At 40.1% G+C, this 23,766-nt stretch overlaps 1 protein-coding gene across 4 annotated transcripts in view; it reads left to right on the top strand.

Annotated features, from left to right (window-relative positions):
- The first annotated feature begins 879 nt into the window (after positions 1–879).
- FGD4 (FYVE, RhoGEF and PH domain containing 4) overlaps positions 880–23,766 on the top strand; it is a 110,466-nt gene continuing 87,579 nt past the window's right edge. Inside the window, exons 1-2 of one of the 4 annotated variants that reach the window (XM_065681634.1) lie at positions 880–1,098; positions 1,378–1,529. In XM_065681634.1, the coding sequence (XP_065537706.1) occupies positions 1,379–1,529 (151 nt within the window). In that variant the 5' untranslated portion in view covers positions 880–1,098; position 1,378. Of the gene's footprint in view, positions 1,185–1,377; positions 1,530–19,781; positions 19,879–23,766 lie in introns of those variants that run through there. The other 3 variants (XM_065681625.1, XM_065681663.1, XM_065681644.1) reach the window with 3 other exon arrangements.

The raw sequence follows: 23,766 nt of genomic DNA, 5'->3' as shown, positions 1-23,766 counted from the left end.
TGGCTGTATGGGTCAAACGAAAGGGCTCTCTTACCCACTTCATTTCTTTGACGGGGGCAAAGAAAAAACATAGGAGCAGGGCAGGTGCAGAGGGGTACTTCCCCAGAATATTCTTGCAAGCCCCTGGACTTCCAGGCAACTAAAGGCTGTCCAATTAGACCATTGATAAAAGGAGAATATTCCTGAGTATAGCTGTATTCACTCCTTCTCTTTCATGATGAAATTCTCCACGCATGGCTGATGGCAAATGAGGCAGCATGTTGCAAAACAGGAGGCCATCTTAAAAGAAGCCCTGAACCCCGGGGTTTCCAAAGCCCAGGAAATTCCTGTATAGTGGGGCCATCACTTTGCAGCTGGTTTGCCTCTAACTTCACCACATCAAGCTCCCTGACTGACCCAAAAGATCTCATCCTGCCTACTAGTGACTGCCATAACCCACTGTCAAGGTGGCACAGGTGGAGATGTTCTGCCTTTTAAACATCAAGTCTTAGTTGAACAGGTGCTTTCAGACCTGTTGCTATAAATGAACGTATTCCCAGGTCTCATAGCAGTAAAGCTTTTTTGTTGCTTTTCTCAGTAGATGTTGATTAAAATTTAGAGAGAGAGGGGCTCTACAGCTTTGGCTTGAACATACCATTTTAGCAGGAATTATTACTGATGCCAGTATTGCAGCTTAATTGCTGGCATCAAAACTCACTTTTAAGTGCTCAGAATTGGATGCCTCTGTGAATGTTCTCGTTGAAAGAGGGGGGACTGCATTATGGCAAACTTGTTTCGCATACACTGATAAATCTTACTGGAATTGGGCCTCCGCTTCCAGGGAGGTTGTTCCAGAGGTGAACGGTGAGAGATCAGTGTACAGAGGAAGCGTAAGAACTCTGTGGGGCTGGGCGGCGCAGCGGGGGTTAGCCAGGAGCAGGCACCCTCAGGGCCGGGGCCGGCGGTGCTCGGCATCGGCCGGGAGGAAGCAGAACAAGAGCGGCAGCAGCGGCGCCCACTTCCCTGCCCGGGCCGCGGAGGGGAGTCCCACCGCTTCGCTGGGCTCAGAGAAGCGGCCGCGCAGCCCGGCCCGGGACGGGCGGCGGAGTCAGGGTCTCGGTACGCCGGCGGGAGGCAGCGCCTGCGGCCGGCTGCCGCTGGACGGGTAGCACGGGACGGAGCGGCGGGAGGAGGCGCTCGGGCAGGTGCTGGCGCGGAGGGGAAGGGCAGGGAGCGGCTGCAGGTGAGGGGCCGGTGCCGGAGGCCGTGCGGGCGGGCAGGGAGGGAGGTGCTGCCCTCGGGCTGTGCCGGCCCCGCAGGCCCTGGGGTGGGAGGGGCGTTGAGGATCCCGGGGCTTCGCCCTTACTGTGACTCTCCGTGTCTGTCCCCTACCCCAAGGATGAGTGGAGCGGAGGGTGTGCGCTTCAGGCGGGCGGCTATCCGCAGGAAATCCAGCCCCGCCGTCGTCCCGGACACTGCTTGCAACGGAGCAGCGCCCACCTGCCCCGCGGGGGTCCCGCCGGGGCCGGCGGCTCGCAGAACGCCTGCAGGTAATGGCCCTAATAGTTCTTTCGGCCCTAGCCCATAGCCGGGGTGCCAGCGGGCGGGACTGGGGCAGGGTTGTCTCCGGGGGAGTGGGGACAGCGGCAGCTCCGATGCTGCCAGGGTCGCTCTGCCGTGTGGGTTCGGTGAGGGCTGACTCCTGCGGCCTGCACCCACGGGCTTCCCCCCTGCCTGTTCGCCTGGCAGCGGGCCGTTTGTATAAATACAAGGTCGCGTTTCCTCGACAAAAGGCAGGGAGGAGGCTCACTTTTAACCAACTTTCGCTGTGCGTGCCCATACACTGCAGAGCAGGACTCACGCGAATGCCTGGTGGGCGGCCGTGGCGGAGCCACTTCTTGGTGGGGCTGAGTCTGACGGGGGAGAGCGTTCCTGGCCCTCGGAGTTGGGGGTAGCTGCAGCTGAGCTCATATTGTCAGCCCCCGTCTCGGCATAGAGTGTTCTCAATTTTTAACAGCGTTTAGACTGTCAAGAATTCTAGAATGGTTCGGGTTGAAGAGGACCTTGAAGCTCATCTAGTTCCAGCCCCCCTGCCATGGGCAGGGACACCTTCCACTGGACTAGACTGCTCAAAGCACCATTCAGTCTGGCCTTGAACACTGCCTGGGATGGCGCAGCCACAGCTTCTCTGGGCAGCTTGTTCCAGTGTCTCACCACCCTCCCAGTAAAGAACTTCATGATGTCTAGTCTAAATCTCCCCTCTTTCACTTTAAAGCAATCCTCCCTTGTCCTGTCACTGCATTCCCTTGTAAAGAGTCTTCAGGTACTGGAAGTTGCTCTAAGGTTTCCCCAGAGCCTTCTCTTGTCCAGGCTGACCAAGTGCAACTCTCAGCCTGTCATCATACACGAGGTGTTCCAGACCTTGGGTCATCTTTGTGGCCCTCCTCTGGACTCAGTTCCAACAGGTCCATGTCCCCCTTGTGTTGGGGGCCCCAGAGCCAAATGCAGTACTCCAGGAAAGCACTTTCCCCTCCTTTGGCAGACCCATGTCTCACACCTGCCCTTCCCCAATGCCTCTTTCTTGCCTTGAGCAACAGACTTGTGTTAGACTTGTTTGACATGTTTTGCTCTAGGAGGCAGCTGCTAGAACATTAACGCTGCACTATTAAGAGACTGTCAGTCTAGGCTGGTTATCTGTGTTACCTTGGTCATGCTGTAAAAATTAGCTATCATGAAATCCAAACTTCAGGAGGTTGTGCTTTCAAGCAGGTTAATGCACACACCCATTCATATGTCTAAACTTCTGTGATATGACAGCAGATGTGACATGCTGTGCTCATGCTTGTGACATCACGCCAGCTTGGTTTATGCATGTGGAAGGACACGGTGGATGAAATAGTCTCTGATATCTGCTTGTTAAGACGTTGGGAATGATGACATGTCAAATACAAGGATGGGGTGTTTTGCTTGGGGGCTGTATTTTCACTAATTACCAGGCAAAAGGCCTGCTTAATTTGATAATGAGTATGCACATATAGGAACTGATTCTCATGTTGGTCTTCATAGTGTGCTATATTTTAGCTCTAATACGTAGTGGCTCTGGATATGTACATGAATACACAATTTTTTATTGGTGGTGTGATTTCCCCCCCCACATACACACCCTCCAAGGCTTTACTTGTGTGTTTACATTGGCAAAGAGGAAATGACAGGTGTATTTGTAGTATGTAGACTTCATGGATTTCATTCTCTCATAGAGGTATGCTTTCAACAGGGCTCCCATGTTTTCTGTTAGTTTCATTAGACTTCTGCTGTTACTGTTAAATTGGACTTCTGTGTAACAGTTTCTTACTCTCTGCAGTCTCTTATTGTTGCTCTTTTCACCTGTGCACACACCTCCTCTGGATTACTTCTATTTAGTAATCATATGCCCAATATGTAGCTTTTCAGTGTGAGCTTTCTTGTGGGGTTTGGATGGCAGGAAGGGTCACAACAAGAGCAACATGCCCCTTATCAATTGCACTGCAATAACCAACTTCATAGTACTTTCCTGCATCATGATTGCTAAATACGACTGCAAGATGAAAACCTCACAAAATTAAGGTAAGGAAATGAATCCCAAAAATATGGGAAATAAAAGGGAGGTTTGGGGATGATTTGGGGCTTTTCTCATGTAGGTGCATAAATCCTCCCTTTTTTAATTCATAATCCATTTCTCCTAGAAAATGAGGTGAAGAAACCTTGTGTATACAAACAATCTCTTTTCTGTTAGTGGGACTTTGGCTCCTTATTTGCTCCTGCTGATGGCAAAGGACACTGTGGCATGTGTTCCAGCACCTTGTAACCCCAGGATAGCTTTATAGCCTCCCTCTCTGTTCTTTGTAGTTAGAATATGACTGCACTGGCTTCTCTTCTGCAAGTATAAGCTTTAATCCCCAGGTGTAATATGAAGCTGGGTGTGTTCTTTCTGTCAGAAAAACACACAAACCTAACACCTCCCAAAACCCAACAGCAGATGTTTACACTTTTTTGCCTTACAAAATGTAACTGGATTTTAAAGGGGTTTTCTAATGTATACCTTTGACCTGTTTGAAAACTTGCTTGGAAGGAGAAGTTAGTGTAGCCCACGTATCTCCAGTGATTGTGTTGTGAAATATGCCAGTTACTTACATTACTTCTTGGGAACAGGACTTAGGCAGTTGTCTCAGATCTGTATCTGGAAAGCAACTGGAGAAACTAGATGTTTTAAATGAGCTACATTTGCTTACAAATACATTAGAAAAAATCTAGATTATGTATATGGCGGGCATATCAGATCTCAGACTAGTAAATTGTGTGCTACTCAGTGCAGAGACTTAAGACCTATTAAAACTCCTGTACATTCAAGAGTTTCCTTAGAGCCTTTGACATTGGCCTGATAAAGTAGGGAATGCCACAGGATTTCTGTGCTGTGAGGCAGAAGTCCAGGGAGTATTTTCATTCTTGGTGTTGTCTGAAAACATTTCTAATGCTGAAATGGGCTATGTAAATTCCCTTTTCAGCATCAGTCTTGTTGTGAATTACAATCTCTTCTGACTTCTAACAGAAGAATCTTTTTCCTCTTCAGCATACTATAGTCCAAATCATTGAGATTCATCATCATGTGCAAAATTGCAATTGAGTTTTGTTAACATATGAGTTTGAAAAAGCTTGGTATGTTAAACTATCAACAGGACAAAGCAAGAATTATTTCCTATTAGAAGTTAACACTAATTTAAAGGTTTGGACAAAAGAGTGCTTGAATCTTCAGAGATACTTTGAAATGGCTGGAAAATGTCAAGGTTGATATATAGATACAGTTCAGAGAAGAGCAATGAGTGGAGTAGCATGATTAATAATGAGTTTTTGAAAGGAATAACTAATGTGGATTTGGTGTCCTTTTTTTTTCTGCTAAATTAGAATTCAGAGTTGGTACTAACTTGAACAAATCTTTACTTCGAATGCATCTATGCATATTAACTCAAGATCAACTTTCTTCCAAGAAACAGCTGCAGGTTATTGCTTGCTTGTTCAGCATCTTTCATAAACCAGGAGCTCTGCAAGGTGTGAGCACAGCACTACTTTGATTCTTCATGGAATTAAGCTATCCTAGAAGGTTGTATCTCCTCTTAGTGCACTTGATTTAGCTGTGAAGACATAGCTCAACACAAGGACACAGTAACTTGCTTTCATAGTAAGAAATAGCTTCTTTCTGCTATTCTATTCCTTCACCTCTGTCCTTACTGCTCATAGAGTAGGTTAACTTTTGTGCCATTCAAATCTTGCACTGGTTCCTTGGCTTTGTTCACCTAGGTGCAAATTTGCACCCTTTCTGGACTGTTTTTTTCTTTTGTTCCCTTTTTCCTAAATGTATGTCTTCTGGCATTGTACCATATGTTGGCAGTCTCAGACATTGCAGTGTGCCTCCTGGGGAGCTGAGGTAATTTGCATTCAGGACAGCATTCACTGCAGTAAGGTGTCTGCAAACACTGACAAGAAAAAAAAAGTCCTCCACTGCTACTGTTGTATCTCTGCCTATTACATGGATATGATTTTATGGGATTATGTTAGCAAAACTTCAGTAGTCTTTTGGGTTTCCATCTTGCAGTGGGAAATAACTAAATGAAGCTTTAATAGCATGCTGCTTTAGTCTATGAAAAATGTCTTTATTGTTCAGGGTGTTATTTAAAGGCTGGGATGACAGCTATGCCCTACCTGATATTTTTTTCATTGTTGTTGGTTTTGTTTTACTTTTGAAAATAGAAAAATGAAGTTTGGACTATCATTATCCTTGCTCCTGGCTTTCTGTTACCCGCTGCATTTCGTTGACTGGTCTGCAGTGGTTGAAAATCTGATTGTTTATACAGTGTGTTCACAGAAAACCTATAGCATCGTTAGGGCTAATCTAAGCAGTGACTGGAATCTGTAGACGCATTAGAGACCACTGCAAAGGAGAACGAGTTGCCTTACGTGCTTTCCTGGTCAATGCAAGGTTTTTTACTTTTATTTTTTCTAAAGTTGAGATTTATCAAGGAGAGCTGATACTTAAAAAGTATCTTGAAAACTTCAAAAGAGAGGAAGGTGAATATATAGGAAACTGCTTTTAAATATTCCTCTCCCTTAAGAAATGAGGGAAGGTATAAAAAATTGCTTTATGCAGAACTTGCATGAAAATACATTTTCCTGTCTGTTATTAGAGAGCTTCCTGTTTCTATGTGTCAAATTAATCCCATGTGCCTCCTATTGAAGCAAATGTGTTGCGTGGAAGTGCCAGGAAACTGAACTTAATTTCCTGAATATAATTTTACTGTTTTATTATTCTTTTCTTCCCCCACTTGCCCCAATTATTTAGGACCAAAATAATCTCTTTAAAGCCAGTAAGAGTGTACTGCTTGGCTCATAGACTATCCAGGACCGAAGTAACTTATATGTGTATCTTGGGTTGGCTTGCTGTGTCTATTTAGCCCTTGCCTAACAACGTCTGCTTTACCCAATAACTGTTGTTGGTCTTATAATACTGACTTCCTGGTGATCAGGATGGAGATTTCCTTAAATAAATCAGAATTTGTCCTTGCTGCTTGGTTTGCTAGTGACAATGCACAAAGGGCTTCATAGAAGAGTTACAAGTTGGCATGCATTTGCTGACAATAAGTCTGCTCCTTGCTGGAGACACTTAGGATACACACTGAGAGGGCAAAATTGTGGAGGTGCTAGTATGTGCCTTTCCTGAAATGCTTTTTAGGCATAGCTGAACTAGTAATACTTTGCACGCAGAATACGAATTAGTTTGTGTGTACAAAATCACAGGAGCAGGCTGTTTTTGCAGGTAAGTTAATAAATATGGTTCAGAGATTTCTAGCTTAGAAAAAGGAGAACTTGCTTGAAGAATGTGTTATTTTGAGGCAACCAGAAAACACAAACAGAAAGGAAGCTGTTAAAAGGGAAAAAAAAAAAAAAAGTTATGATTTGCCCTTGGCTATTTTGTGCCTTGGCTGTCAGTACCTGTGCTGCTTAAAACTCCAGTTGTCAGACTTTTCACCCACTTCTTAAGTCATGCTGAGGGACTATCTTATCTCCCAGCATTTCAGTCAAAATCTAGTTCATAGCTGGGCAATATTTGAGGCTGTCAGTATGTCTCGAGTACAGTGTGATCTATGATAAAGCACTACAACTGCTGTGTTTTGCACTGTTATGTCTTAAAGCAGTGTTACCCATTTGCTGCATAAGGCAATTTATTTTCCAGGATGATTTGTGAGAGGAAAAAGAAAAATATAAAGCAAGCAAATTTTAAGATCAGATACTTGTGAGCTTTTTCCTCTAGTTCTGTAAATGCTGAATAGATTTTCTTCAAAATGTTATTGTCAATTCTATATTTTAATAAAATTACTGACTGTGAATCTAGTATCCAAAACTCCTTTTTCTATGTGTGTGTGTGAAACAGTTTTCTGTTCCAGTATGGCATATTGTATGTAATATCGCTCTTGAATATAAGGTGACCCAGGAAGAATAGTTACACTTAGATGATCAGAATGATCCCTTCCATCATGTTAAATCTGTGAATAAACTTTGCCTCTAGCTCTTGATGGTTGAAACATTTTAATCAAATGCGTTGCTCTGGAAAGCTCAATGTATTCAGGCCATTACCAACAAACTCCTGTAATTCTGACAAGGGGAGAGAGATTCTTCTTTAGAGGGTATTCCCAGAGCAGTAGTTTTGTCAATAACCCAAGCAAGTAAAAGGAGGAAATTGAAAGAGGAATTTTTTAGCTAGTTGCATTGGCAGTAGCATTTTAACAGAGATGACTTTAGCAGAAGAAACAACTTTTAAAATGAATATAGGGAAAAGGATGGGACTTTATTGAAATGTTGAAAACCAAGTAAAAATCAGAGATGTGGTACTAGTGCACAAGTACACAGTAGTAAGGTGGTCTCAGAAGATATGGAGAAATTAGTAAAAGCAGGAGAAAAAAATAACTGCTCTAGTAGTCTGCAAAACCAGACATCTGAAGAAATGTATTTTTAACAAGTTTAAGAGAAATTTGATGCCTCTGATTACACTGAAACGCAGTAAAATGGAGCATAAAATGGATTAAACTTGGAGACGAAAGACACTGAGTAGAAGGGAGGGCAGAGCAATGAAATACTGTTAGTTACGAAGTATTAATGCTAAGCATGTCACAGATATTAATGTAAAATAAGTTAAATAGCCTGGAAAGAAGAAAAACGTGTTGGAACTGTAATGCAAGATGTGCAGTCCTGTGGTATATTCCTGACTTCTGAACAAATGTCTTGCAGCAGAGATGATAATGCAGCTGATTTGCAGGTCTAACCATCCCTCTCAAACAGATGCTAGTGTGCCCAGATGTAGTATGTTTAGACGAGGACCAGGGAGAGATGATGGTGACCAGTGATTAAAAATAATTGACTGATTCAGTGGCTGGATTTCTTCTGTCCTTTTTAAAGATTTGGCTTTTTATCAGTTGAGTATGTGATATTTCTCTGATAGGCTTCTGGTTCTGTTGGTCACTCTTGTGGTATCCTATGTGTAGGGACTTCCAGCCACTGTAATGGTACCCAGCCTTGTAGCTGTATAATTACCTTTTAACTCTGTCTCCTGCATACTTGAAACCTGCGGCGTGTTCTCTGTCCCTGAGGGCTAGTGCTGCAGTACCAGGACTGCTGGTGGCCCTGCTGCAGGCAGCTGTCTTAGGCCCTGGTTTTGTGCTGCAGGCTTTCTCTGGAACAGCTGTATTCTTGGGGGTCTTCTGTGTGATCTTGTTGGGGACTTTGTGGCATTTGAGGTGAAAGTCAACAGAGGAGTTTCTAACTGCATCTTGGATATGTCTTCTGTTTCTGTGAAGCATGAGAGACCTCAATCTGGAAAACAAATCCGCCCGCCCGTACCTGGTGGCTTCTGGAGGTAGAAAAGAAGAGGGAGCGAGTGTTGAGGTCCCTGCTACTGCTGCTGGTTCTGGCACTGCTGCTGGTTCTGGATCCTGACCTGACTTGTCACTGTTTCAGACTCCTAGGTTCTCTTCCATCATGAAACAGGTTACTTTAAATAAAAAATCAAAGCTAGAGTCTCCATCAGACTTGATTTAACCTCTCCCTATAAATTACCTGAATCACAGCTAATAATATTTGAAGGTAAATTCCTTTTACAGTGTTTTGTCTTGTATCAGAAGGGCTTGATGACAACTTCTTGCATTGGGTAATCAGAATGTTTTTTCTCTATGCTCTCATATACTACCATTCACTATCTTGCCTGTGGCACTTCTGTTTCTTAATTGAATATTAAAATATGCATTTCTTGTATTAACATCAGTAACAGGAAATTAAACTTACTGGCTAGCTACATTCATCTGCAGAATTAGTGATTCAAGAGATCAAAACAAAGACACTGATACAGAAAAAAATAAACTCTTTTTGACTGAATTGAAACTTTTTTCAGTTTCATGCAATTACGCTGCTAGCCTTTTCATCAGTTGAGTCTTGCTGAAACAGTCCTGTCTTAATAACTGTACATGCTGTACATTCCTTTTCAGTCTGACACTAACTTTTGTCATCAAGAAATTACCTGTCATCTCTGAGGGTAGAATCCTTTTGTACTTCAACTATTCTCCAATGGGCTAGCAATGCTATAGCATTCAGGAAAGTCATGTAGGATGACAGACACCAGAGCATGGTTTTCAAGAGTTCTTGAGGATTCTTTTTATTTGCCCTTTGAAAGCATATAGCCTCTTAATTCTTAAAAGAGAGGGCTTTTATCTATTTGAAACCAAAGCTTGGAAAATCTTGGGTGAAAATACGATTCTGTGGGAAGCATTGCAAACCACCTAATTTTTGTGGTGTATACAATTAAATGAGAACTGTGATCAATGCATAAAATTATTCAGCATTTCTGTTTTGGCTTATTTTAGTTCTAAATATAGAACTATGAATTAAGATGCGTTTTACATTTGGAAGCAAGTTGCATGTACTTACTACTAAAAATAATTGTCCATTTTAAAATATAGAGCAGTTGTTAATACAAAAGTTTAATTTGACTTTCATGAAATTCTGGTAATCTCAGCCTACTGTTCTGTAATTACCTTCACGTTCTCTTGAGTTATTTATGATAATGCAGTAAACAGTGTTCTTAACAATTTATTAATCTATATTTGATCTAGTGGACAAATACACACCAGGCTTACAAAGGGCATGCTAACACCTGAGCTGACTTTTAATGTGCTGTTTGGACACTGCCAAGCTAGGTAAAGTAGCAGGAGAAAACTGCTGTAGTGTTTTGTGGTGGTTAAGTTGAATGGAAAGGGCATAAGCAAATCAAGACACAACCACCCAACTGGTTGGTTGTGCACATAATCTAAACTTTCTTATACCTAGTCACTGTAACATAGCAAGCACAGAGGATATTGTCAGAATAACATTCCTGACATGCAGTCAAAGTGGGGGAAAATAGTCATCCTATCTGCTGTGTATAGTCAGCAAGAGACCTGGCTGGTATTGGCATGGGTTGTCCTTGGTGTTCAACTTCAGTGTGGATAATTGGCCCTTTAAGTGTTTATCTTATTTTCTGTGTAAGGACTGTGTGCGCACGGGATATATTAAAAGCTTTTTGCTCATAGAAATGAGAACAATATTAACACTGTGTGTATTAATAAGGAACCTCAGAACCCAAACAAGTTAGCTCTTCCAAGGATTTTGATAGAGCTTAAAAAATGTGCAGAATTACTACTTCCTGGTTTTAACAACTGTTAACTTTTAACAGTATAATCTCTGCTTTTCTCACGTGGCTGATAACAGCTGTATAGTTAGTTTTATATGGGTTTTTTTGGTTGTTCACAGCAAATGCAGTTGAACTGCAACAAAAATCCCTTTTTCTTTTTTTGTAGTTTGTTTGGTTGGTTGGTTTGGGGCTTGCCATTTTAGAATCTGAGTAAAATTGGGATGTTTGTGGTATTTAATGTACTGTGAATATTGCATCCTCTTTGTTACTTCTTAAATGCCATTCAGCAGTTGTGTGGGGCTGGTTCCTGATTAAAACTAATCTTAATTTGGTTTTGTGCCTCATAAAACTTACAGAAAATGTTGGGATAGGAAGGTGAGAGGTCCTAAATGAAAAAGGAGAAAAAGAGAAGGAATTATGTAGTTGTGCATTTCTTACAATTCACTGATTTAAACGTTTACAGCATTTAGAAAGCTGAAAAGTATTTCTAGATGTCTCATGTGCCTCAAATTGTCAGATTACTTTTTTTTTTTCCCTCAGGGTTAAACACTAATGTTTAAAAGCCAAGCCTTTATTGATCACTTCTGTTCTACTGGGGTCAACATGTATACTTTCAGCATTCATCTGAAATAGCATGTGGTATTTGACAACTGTGAGCAGGAGCATGAGCCTCTTTTATGAGACATCAGAAAGCTTTCACAGTCTTCTAAAACTTCTTTGATACAAACAATTCACTCTTCTGAAATTCATTACTTTTGCTATGGTTTTTTTGAGAGAATATTAAGGTAGTCCTTTCGAAAAGGAAAGTTGTTTTAGAACTGACAGGGAAAAATGGCCAGTGTCTGGAAGACACTGAGTTGGTAATGCTGCTGAAGTGTCTGCATGGGGATCAGCTCTGGGTCACAGCAGTTGAACGTAACTCTGTTCCAGTTAATGTGTCTAGTTGTGCTGTAATGAATACTCAATTATAGTGAAGTTACAGATTCCAAATCCTCACTTGCAGAGAAGTAACTGTACAGCACTGCAAATGAAAACTCAAGTTACGTTGTTCAGGTCCAGAAAGTGTCGTAAGTGCTCCTTTGCAGCATCAGGCTTTCTAGTTGTTTCCTTTTGCCGGGAGGTACCTGGGACATATTCTGCAGATCAGGAAAGAATTACAGAAATTTCCTATGTAGAGTGACATTTTGGAGAGAGTTTGCTGCATGAAAAAAATCCAATTCCCTCTGTGCCCTGTGCTGTAGAGTACTATTGCTCACACCAATGCTGGCTTTTTAATTCCTTTCATCCCAGGAAAGATTAGAAACCTAGGCAGAAATAACTGACTTGTTCTCTGTGAAGACTATGGTAGTGCATATTTTTAGGAGTCTATTTTCACAGTGTTCTGCCAGACTTTGTTTTCTAGTATGAAAGTATGTATTGGAAGTGAAAAAGCATTCCTGCCCCTTTGTGCTTTCCTTACGTTCATTCTGAGGTAGTCCTTCATGTCACTAATATTTGGGCTGCCTTTGCGCCCGCGTACCACCCTGTATCTGTAGCTTGGAATGGAAATTGAGGGATTTCTCTAAGTATTATTCCTCCCTCAAGAAAGCAAACAAAGCAGCTGTTTGCTGTCAAGTGTTAGCTTCAGTTTCAGGGAAAAAAATGCTTTTAATCATCTTTGTTAAGGCTGACAAGAACTGCATGCTTGCTATAGTCAGTGAGATGATGGGCAATGCTAAATGTGGGAAAGGCTACCAGAGCTGGCAGCTGAAATACAGAGCTGAGAGGTATGTGAAGTACTACAGTTGGATTTCCTTAATTTTTTCTTCTTTTGGTAGCTGTGGAAGCGCAGGTTGTTTGAAGTTAAAATACAGCGTTTACAGTGGCTTAGGGCATAGAAGCAGAATCAGCTTTCTGATAAGGGTGTTTTCCAGGTACAGTACACAAGGGGTTAGAAAAGGACAAGCTGTTTAGTAACTGGAAGTAAGGAGAGAGGACTACAAGCTGACTGCATGGTGCTGAAAAGACTCTTTATCCTAAGGATTGTTTCTTTCAATTTTTGTGGTGTGTGGGCTTACATTGAGAGAAGGCAGGAGAATTCTGATAACTGGTAAGCATGTTGAACTTTAAATGAAGCTTACGAAGTGCTTTACAGCAGCTGCTAACAAGCCACATAGAATAAAATTTGGTGATTGTGCTAATGATGAAGAACCTCCATTTTTACCATAAGCTCTTGAATGGCATATATTTAAGCAAATAGAAGCAAATAATCTATGTTTTTGTGTGGAATACATACTGTCTTCTTCCCCTCCTTTTCTTTTTTGCTCTGTAGGTGGATATTACAGCATTGGATGATCTGCTGTTTAAATTATAATTTATTATTTGGAGAGTGTGTTCTTTAACTGCAGCATGGTTCCTGTTGGTGTGTGTTGGTTTGGTGTTCTTCTGGTTGTGGTTTTTATTTTTTAATCCTCTTGTGGAAAACCTTTTGTAAAATACATTGAGTTAAAATCTTTTAGCAAGTTGGAGGTCAGTGTGAGAGACTGTAACCTTGATGTTGGAAGTAAATTGAGAGACCTCAGTGTTATGTAAAATAAGTCTGAGATGCATATATTGGGGATTTTTTTTTTGTTGTTGTCATTGAAAAGGTTGTGTGTGGTTTGCCACAGACAGAAACTATTGTCAGCAAAATAATTATTACTAATTTTTTTAAATTTATTTATTTATTTATTAATTAATTAATTACAAACAGCATTGAGGCAGTGTTTAACCATTTGGGATATACTGGCAATCTACACAAATATTACCTAAAAGTTCCTGGAAAATAAGGAGCACCTTCAAAAACTGAAGTAGAAAATAAGGAACTAAAAGTTGTGAATAAGAAAATATAAAGGTCTCTGAGGAGGATGTCTAACACTAGGTGTTGCCAGCTCACAATGCTCTCGCTACGCAGACTGCTTCAGAGAGCTGTGGTGCTGCATTATTGTAGCAAAGGGACTCATTTCTCAATGTGTTAGCTTTGTCATGCAGTTGTTGCAGTTTAGGTAGTTCTTCCAAGGTGTTTTTATTGATAATCAAAAAATATTCTCTGTGTGTAACACTCAGGTGGCCAGTCTAAGCACTAATGTTATTTGGTAGACTGTACTGGACCTAAGCTTTAGGATATCATTGGGTATGGACACAGTTTGAACATAAGCATTTGGATATGGTTCAAGTATTAAAACTTCAGTTGTGTAATGGTTTGTGTTTGTGGCGTTTTGCTTAGTTGTTATCTCCTGACATTAAGCCTGTGTTGTGGTTTAAGCCCAGTTGGCAACTCAGCCACGCAGCCCTTGCTCGCTCCCCCTTCCTGTTTACTGTTTTTCATGTTAGCAAGTAAAGGTCAGGAGCAAAGCCTCTTAGCTACCTCTAACTTGATTTTTTTAACTCCGGTTCATTCAGAGGCTTTCAGTTAATATTTTTTGTCTTGTGTTGGAAGGAGCCATGTCGTCTGTATGTTTATGGAGTAACAGGGAAAAGGGCTACAGAAACTGAGGTGGTTCTTCAGGATTATCTGCCTTCATGTATGCTTAAGAAACACTGCCTGTCTACCGTGACAGCACAGTGGCTATTGCAAGCATAAAGTCAAACGTAGTAGACTGACACAATCAAGTCACCAAGTTTTTTCAGTATCAGCTTTGGAATATTTTCTGTTGATGATAAGGCTATACATCAATGTACCATATTGAATTTGTGTAGAAAATGTAAACTGAGTGAATTTTGCGTGTTGAAGTTAATGTGTCTGCTACTGTGAAAATAATCACATAGATTATAGGCAAGTTCTAGCAGTCAGAAATTCATATCTGTTTTGATTGCCTGACTTCTTCGTGATGATAACTCAGCAAAGTGACTTGCATTTGTCTATTACTACTGCAATCAAATCTAGAAATATATCAAAAGCCTCAAACACTGTCTAAAGTTGAAGTTCTCCCTTTCCAAATGGTTGCCTCAGCTGTCCTTTCATCAGCGCTGTGCAGTTGGCAGTGTGCTCTCTGGATGATTTTTCTGCAGGTGAGCTGAAGGACAGTGTCTGCCTCAGCTGCTGCCTTCTCCAGGGTCTCAAGGTGCCAGCACGTGAGGCAGCAGTTTGTGTGACACTGGAGCTTTGTCTGCCAAGATTCTTCTCCTGTTCGTGTGCTCTGTGCTCTTTCTTCACAGCCTCCTCAGCACAGTGCTAACAAAACAAACTCCTTCTGTTCTGAACAAGTGAGATGAATAATCAAAATACAATAATCTGTTTTGCAGAATGAACACCTCTAATTTTGCTTATGTTAGATAGCGTGATGAGGCACAGATACCTTTGGGTACAATCAGAAATTACAAAAGAATTTACTGCCAAGAATTCAATTGGCAAACTCCTGTAGGCTGCCTTTTTTATATATTTTTTTAATTTTCATATTTTCACTCCCATAATCATTATAATGAAAAAGAAATAAATTGAAGAGCCTTTTTTGCATAGCATACTGAGTCAATGAGTGGGGTTTTGATAATGACCTTAGACTAGTTTGTTTCTTCAACTCATTGCTCACTGTGGTTACTTTTCCTTTGCAAAAACACCATAAAAAGGCCTACTCTTTCACTGTTTGCTCTTTATTAACTTGGAAAATGTGGGGGCTTGTGAGGTGACATTATTTTGTTGGGTTTGTTTGGTTTTTAAATGTTATCCTGTTCCCTAATCAGTACTTAGCAGACACATTTAGGAAGAGACAGGCGAAATATCTTTTTGAAAAGATGCATAGTGTTTGTTTCCTGGTTAGTGGAAGAATGTCTTCATGTCCTTTCTAATTCAATTATCTGATTCAATTGAATATATTGAAATAGGTATAATATCTATTATATTAAACAGGAGGCAGGTGTGGACTTCTATGTAGGTACACAGCATTCCTGTGTTTTACAGCTCCTCGGAGGTGAAAACGAAGGTAATGTTTATGCTAACCGTAAGTTTTGAAATCCAAATCTGTATTTCATTTAACCTCAGTTAAGGCAATTTTAACGTAAAGGCAATTTTAACATAAAAGTAATTTATATTTCAGTAATTTCATTCAACTTGAGTATCTTTCCAAACTCCAACCATTTTAGTTTATACACACAGTTGTGCCTCACTGTGTTGAAAATGTGAAAATCTAATATTAGTACATGGTGCGTATGGAAATTTAAAATACAAGCAGCTGCATATTGCTCTTTACTGACAAATATCAATAAAACATTGCACAAGATCCAACAGTATTTAGGCAAGTCTTGACGTAACTGTTTAATTCGGTGTCATTGCACAAACTCAGGTAGGGATCCTGCACCTACTATGCTTAAAGCAGGCAGGCAAAATCAGTACTGTAATTTCTTTGACTTCATGTTTTAATGGAAAACCACCTTATTTCCCTCCTGACAGCTCCCTGAATTATCCACCAGCTTCTACTAAAAAAAGAATAATAACTTGCTTCCTTGCTGGAACCAGAATGCAAAGGCTGCAGTCTGGTTTATTCTCTCCTCAGTATGTTCACCATAGCAGCTACACCCACACCGAGCAATAGGGAAGGTGAGCTTTAGATGTCGTATTGTCACATTTTTACAACTCTTTCTTCCAGAGAGTGGCTGCTGCCACCACTCTGGTAGTGCTGTGCTCTGACAGCAGGGGCTACTGCTGTATTTCCAGTTGGCTGTGGTTCAGCAAAGTTGGTCTGTTTTCTCCTTTTGATTAGCGATTATGGGCTTGTCTTACAGATTGCATTTTGATACGGCAGTTGTCAAGGGGCATCATTTTAAATGCCAGAGAAGCTCCTTAGAAGTTCTGAGCTTTTCATGGCCATAAAAAAGGCGAATTGGTAACAATGCTGGTTGTATATGGAGTGTTTGTGATTATGGAGGAACATATTCTCTGATGGATTACAACAGGTCCATGTATCTGTGAGTACTAGTATCATCCCATCTGTGTTATCAAACTTTTTTGCATACTTCCCTATATCTTTTCTTATATGTCTGTTGAGATGAAGCTCCTCACTCAGCATAGTTTTTTAACAAGACAAAGACAGAAAGCTGACTGATACGGAAAAGAACTGCATTCAAGGTGAATGTCCATACATTGAACTCGTTTGAACTCTTTGAAATTCTTGAGTATTAACCTACAGCCAATAAACTAGCTTTAGTTTCTTAAAGGTTTACTTTAACTGTGAATCATTTGCAAATACTCTGTACCTGGTAGTGCCATGATTTAATAGAAATGGTTATGCTGAGGAAATTGGTGATGTGATATGAAAGGTAAGCAAATTTCTACACTATCAGCTATGTATTTATGTTTAATCAGACCTGCTCTTTTTCTGTGTTCAAGGTGAAAGAAATATGACCAGGTAAAACACAGGATTGTTTCCACAGACTTAATACAAAAGATCTCTTTTTTTCACCAGTTAATCTGTGATTAGTGATAAAATGGTTACATTTAGCATGCTAGTTTTCTATTCTGAGTCTGAATTCTAGAACAAGAACAGCAATTCACCTGCGTATTTCTTTCTTTATGAGTGGTTAATGTGGACCTGGAGATCAGTGACAAAAATTTGGAATTGAGGATAAACTGCCTATAGAAATGAATAAAGATGATTATTGCTGGTAAAAGACCCTTTACCGGTCAGAATTCCTTTTGCTATAATTCCTGCATTATCCTTTTCATGTCTGCAGTGCAGCTATTTATCTCAACTAGTGAAACCTTACCAAAACTTGGTTTTGCTTTCTGCTTCTGTGGTGATGGATGCCCTTATGAAAAAAGCAAGTGCGAATGCAACCACCTTCTCGTTTTCCCAGCCTCTGTGTAATTTAGCACTTCACAGTTGCCTTTAGAGACTGCACTGAATGCTTAGTGAGTCCTGCTCTGAATTTGTCAGTGAATCTGCCGATGGTTGGCAAAATAAATGTCTCAGCAACTCTCTCTTTTGTCTGTCCTTACAACTGAGCAGCTATCAAGAAATTACATACAAATTAATGGCTCTCTTTTTTGGACATAAGAAGCAGATGTACTTCTTAAGTAGTACAAGTGTGCTTCCATCTAAATAACAACAAATGATCCTGAGGACTGTTTTGTCAAATTGTAAGCCAAAACACTGGATCCTGTACTATATCATGTCCGAAATTAGTCAAAACATCTGAATCATGGATTTGAATTAACCATGCCACTATACTAAAGCCACTCGAAAATTGTACTTCCTCTATCCCAAGTATCTCTCTCATTGCCCACTTCAAACCTGACTGGAAAAGTCAGTCTTGCTTTTACTAGATCATCATCCCGAGTGATCAGCAGTAGCACTCAGTATGGTGAGTGCAGTTCTCTAGAGGTCATGGAACAATCTGAGATCAGTGGCACCGTGGGCTGACCATTTCTCACAAGACTGAAATTTTCTATTTGTCTGCAGTTGGAGATTGTCTGGCTGCTGTTAGGTTTCTGGGATTTTAAGTGAGACCTGTGGGGTATTTTCCACATGAAATGGAAAACCAGTATTTTTGGTTCCACCGAAATAAAAGTATTGATATTCCAAGCACAATTGTTTTCATGCTTTAATTTTTTAAAAGAACCAATACCAACTTATTCTAGATATCCAAGATTTTGCTCAGATACTGGGTGTCTGTTGCTAATATACCATCTAAATTTTGATTTTATTTTCAAGCAGCTCTGAATAGCTGTAATACAGTTTTGAAAGGATTGAGACACTTTACAATTTATTTCTTCAAAACTGGGATGTCTTCCTTTGTATGTTCTCATTCATATTTGTATTTTTCATCTCAGGAGCACATAATCCACCTGAAAAGGTTTTTTTGCAAATATTTCCTTTGATAAAATATTTTTCTTACATATTCATCATAGTCTGATATATAGGCGAATATAGTTTTGTCTCCAGAATTCTTTTCCATGCAAAAGAAACCTTAAAGGATCAGTAGCCCTCCCTCTCTTTTCAAAAGAAAGGAGGCAGCTACTATAGTGTCTTTAATACAATATTTAATTATTAATATTTAATACCTGTAGCTTATTGGGCAAGTAAGTGTTAAAGCTTCATGTTGCTGTATAAACCATGCAAAGAGTATGGTGCACAAGACTGAAGGTGATGTTTCAGTATATATTTTTAGGGTGCTTTCACACACTATTAAGTTTAGAGAAACAGGAACTGCATAGCTAGCTATCACTTTCGGACTGCTCTGCTGAAACTGAGACTGCTTTGACAGCATTCTGTTAAGGAGACATCCTTCAAAACACTGACCTGGTACACAATGAACACAAGATGTTTCAGCATAGCAAGGCTATTCCAAAACTGGTTTATACAATCTCATTACTATAATAATACTTGTGGAACCAAAAAAAAAAAAAAATTGAAATCTGTGATCTCTTTTATATCCTGGATCTCCTATGGAAATAACTTCTTTCTTGAGTTAAATAACTGGAGTAAGATACGGCATATTTATGACAATCTCGTAAGCATTTCCCATGTGGATGCCTTTTTTTAAAGATAAACAAGCAATGATCAGGCATCTTGAAAAGACATTGCCATCAGGTACAAGTGACAAAAATATCACTTCTTATTGATGTCAACTCAAGCTCTCCTATAGAAATGATAGGTAATGTTCAGCAGGCAATGAAATTGCTCTGTAAGGAATGGTGAAGTGCAGTCTAACAACATGTTCTCCTGGCAAGTACAGTAATGTACTTTCCATTAATCCAGACAGGCTTTTAATATTCACTGAAGTATTTGCTTTCTGGAGTATGTGTTGTTCACGCACAGTGCAACAGTAAGAAAGGAGGAGTGTTCTGCGCTTGTGTTGGGTCTTGCCATCTTCCTGTGCAACCCGAGATAAGAGCAAATTAGTCTGAAAGGATATATCAGATGGGAAGATTAAAGCTCTCACTTTGAAAACCCAGAGTACTCATAAAGTAACTGAAAAGAGAAGTATTCTGGTGAACAAAAGCCCTCCCTCTTGTTTTGGCCTTGAAAGCCACAAAAGGAAATGAAAGACATCGAGCCCTTCAGCATGTATATTGTGCAGCCACTTCGGGTGTCGGTGTTGAGGGTGTGAGCAGGAAGTCAGCTTGGTGTAGAAAGAAATACCTTTTGACCTAAGAAGTGAATCCATAATTTCTTAACAAATGCTGTCAGAGATTTTCACTGGTAAGTAAATAAATTGCTGTAAGTAGACAAAAGTGCTTCAGAATAGAAGGGTATGATACAAGAGTCATAATTTTCCATAGACTTAGCTAATGTAGTAGCTATTTAAGCAAATAAATAGTTAGGGATTTGTTACCTATAAGCATTAAGGGGGGGAGGGGTTAAGCTGTATTATATTCTGCTGACAATATTATTCAGAATTAAAATAGCCTTTTCAATTTCTGCCTGTAGTGAGTTAGGATTGATTATCTATTTCCGAACCATGCCTAGGGAAAGCAAAAGTATTGCTCAGTGCAGTTAATCAGAATGTTGTGAAATCAGGGTTGAAATTGTTCCGTTCTACAGTCAGGATTTTCTGTACAGATGTAGTAGCTAAATAACCTGTTTTTCTGAGGTTATGAGTTTCAGCTCTTCTGAAAATCAGTTCACTAGTTTACAAATCTAAATCCTGCAGCTGTATTTCTAACATTAGGCATGCAAGCCAACACGTTCAGGTACATAATTTGAAAGATTATATCAGTAAGTACATCCTTAGGAATTGTGCCTGGTTTTGGAAATCCAACAGAAGTACAAAATCTATAAAAAAAGTTTGCCTGCCCCTTTTCATAATGGTAAATTGTCAGTAAAAGCAAAAATCTAACTTGGGCAAATGGCATCTGCAGACAGCTGAGGTTTGTGCTGCAGTGAAAATGTGAGGTCTAGAATGCAGTAATTAGAGAGGGTAGTCAATACTTGTTAATGAAGGCAGTGCTTGTGATCTGTCTTTGAAAGGGGAGAAAGCCAACACTGCCCTTCCTGCGGTGCCTTATTGACCTGCTACAGCAGCTGCTCTCTGCTTGCATGGCTCATCTCATCCATGGAGTAATTGGCATGCTTTCTTTAAGAATAAATAACCTATTTTCCAAAAGTGGTGGAAATTATTGAGGAAAAATGGAAAACACTTAGGACCGCAGGGGCTATGTCTAAGTTTTTTTTGTGGGATTTAAAAGCTCCAGTAGCTGCCTTTTAGGAACAATTTTTCCTTTCTTATTTTTTTTAATGTAGCTTTGTTTTTTCATAAATAGATCACTCTAGCAGGGTTTTGCTTCCCATAACTTGAAGGAGGGGCATTTAGTTTTTGAATAGCTTGCTGCTGTGTAAGGATAAATGAAATATGAGGTGTTTGGCAGACAAGCTTTAGAAATTCTTCTTTGCGTGATTTAAAAGCCTCTCTGAGAAAGACTGCTGTGTAATTCCATTAACTGTATGGCATGCCTGTGCAGTAGCCAGGCATGTTACTGCCCTTTAATTTGCATTTTGGCCACTCGTTTCTTTCTCCATGAACTTTTTTCCCACTTTTTTCCTGGGATGCCAACTTCTATGGGGTGATCAGGATAGTCTGCTTGTTGCAGTAACCTGTTCTTTATTGGAGCTGTCAGAGCAAATTTGCCAGGATCAAAGATTGAGAAAGGGTTTCTATTAGAAAATGAATCTTTGCATGGCATTTCTTTTAAAGCTATTCAAAATCTGGTTTAAGATGAAGAACATATCACTGGGGTCTCTGTTATGCTATTTAGTTCCACAATTACAGAAGAAAGTACCAGAGATGGAGAGCTGCTCGTTTTCCCATGAAAGAGGAAAAATACTACTTATTTCCTTTTGGAGCAAGGTAAATGAAAGAAAACACTTTTGGGGATTCTTCTGTGAAGCATTACTAAATAATTTTAACCATTTTTATTCAGGGTTGGTATGCTGCCATGAGGAAGAAAAACTAGTAAATGGCCCTAGTTTTGTTTCTTCAAATTATGCTTCTTATGCTTATCAGCATAATTTGGTAGTGATCAAGGCTGTTTTCAGAAGCTCTTATAGCATCCTATAAATGTGCTGGGTTAGGTCACAGTATAGCACAATACTCCCAGAGCAGCTCCACATAAAGCAAAATGGCCCTTCCTTCTGCCCAGTCCAGGCTAAGAACATTCATGATTCCTGAATCTACCACTCGCAAGACTATGCTGATGTGTATATGGATTCACTGCTTTAAAAAACCTTCAGATACTGAAAATATTTTATTTCTCAATCCTGACAACAGTGAGTACTTAAAATCTTATTAGTATTTTAATGGAAGACTTTTTGGAAGTGACTTACCATGACTGCTCTAACTTAACAGTTGAAAGGTTGTACAGTGCTAGAGCATTGATGCTGGTGGCGGGCTCTAGATTGCCAGGCTAATCTGACAGGTATTTAGAATTTATTTGCTGTGGTGTTTACAAGATTGCCATAGAAACTTAAGCAGGGTTGACTTGCTCTGGACCTGTATTTCTCAATGGCTTTCTTTGTAAATGGTTTATGTTCTGATGTTTGCATTCATTTATGTTCTCTGCACTAAACTTAGTGTGGTGTGATCTTGATCCTAATGTGGAGGCTACTCCAAATGCCAGTTCTGTGCTCATAGATAGAGGGTAATGAGCTCAATCAGGCGGGGGCTATAGGAGAAGAAGTATCTTTTACATTGGTACAATTGGAGAGAGAAAAAGAGTAGGAAGTCAAGCTTTTGAGTACACTGAATTTCACCAAAATTGAATGTTGCAGTTCAGGCTTATCTTTCCCTCTTTCTGGTAAATCTGTTTACAGTACTCAACTAGAACTGCAGCTGCTTGGGAAAGCATAACCTCAAAGCACAAGTCTTGTATGATTGAAGAATGAACTATTGGGTCTACCTTCCTGTTTGACAAATTAAAAGCCTTACTTAGATACTTCCTCTCTGCTGCCTTGATGGAACCATGAAGTCCTTTTACTTCTACAGGGCTTTGAAGTATGGGGGGAAGAAAATGATGCTTTAAAAACAGAGCATTTCTGAGAGGTTCTGAGAACACAGCAGAAAAAAAAACATGTTCTGAGCATGAAATAGCACTGTTTAGAAGAAAGTATATGAAAACTATATTACCAATTCCAGTTCTGTATATTTTGCAGAAGTCAGCCATAGGGGGAGGAGAGGGAGTTCAGTTTTGTGTTTCTAAATCCAAAAAACAAAGCATGGTTGACTGATATACTTACTGTTTCTAGATGTTGACTGTCACCCATGAAAAAAAAACCAAACCCCAACCTTTCCTATCTTCCAAAGCTGCTTCTTGTGTGTCTAAAATAACTGGGACAAACCCACCACCTACATTCAAAAAACTATAAAAATGTCCACTTGTGCTGATCCTATACTCACTTCTTTTGTAAACTTGATCAAATGGGACTTCAAAATTCTTAGTAATAAGCACCTTTTAATTAAGTATTAACTTTGAGAGAGAATCCAGAAATACTGTTTCAGTGTTAGGCGGGTACATGACTGCGGAGCTTGCAGTGTTCTCAGGTAAAACTGCAGACACCACGGCTGTTAACTGGAGTTTGCAGTCATAGTGTGCTTTAAGAAGGAAAAAGGGAGAGGAAGGGAAAATGCAGGTTCTTTCTAACCTCAATGCAGGTTTTAAGTAGATTGTAAATTAAGAGTCCTGTGTAGTGTTGGGGGTGGTACTATCTGTAATCTGCTCAGCGAGGACTTCTCAAGAGGCTTAAGTGTTGCTTTTGCTGTAATTCTTTCACCCTTTGTTCCATGGGCTGGTAGGCCGTGGAGGTTGTGGTGTGAGCAGGATGTAGTGTGTGTGTGTATTACATGTGAGGTGATAGCATGATCGGAGTAGGTAAGAAGGCAGACAGTCTGATGGTTGTCTTTTCTGTATAGAGTAAGTTTTCTCCTTTGAAGTTTGGTTTGAAAGCAAGTGTAATGAATACAGCAGCTAAATGTGCTTGCATACTATTTGTTACCAGAACCCAAATAAATCATGTGGGGCTCTAACATTCTTGTGTTTCTAGCCAATTTGCACACAATAGGAAATATGCCAAGTTTGTTTGGTTTTGAGACTTGCT

Source organism: Lathamus discolor, chromosome 1 (assembly GCF_037157495.1).
Source record: "Lathamus discolor isolate bLatDis1 chromosome 1, bLatDis1.hap1, whole genome shotgun sequence".
In the NCBI taxonomy this organism is placed as follows: domain Eukaryota; kingdom Metazoa; phylum Chordata; class Aves; order Psittaciformes; family Psittacidae; genus Lathamus; species Lathamus discolor.
Note: the sequence above shows the minus strand (reverse complement) of the source record. Positions and strands in the feature narration are given on the sequence as shown.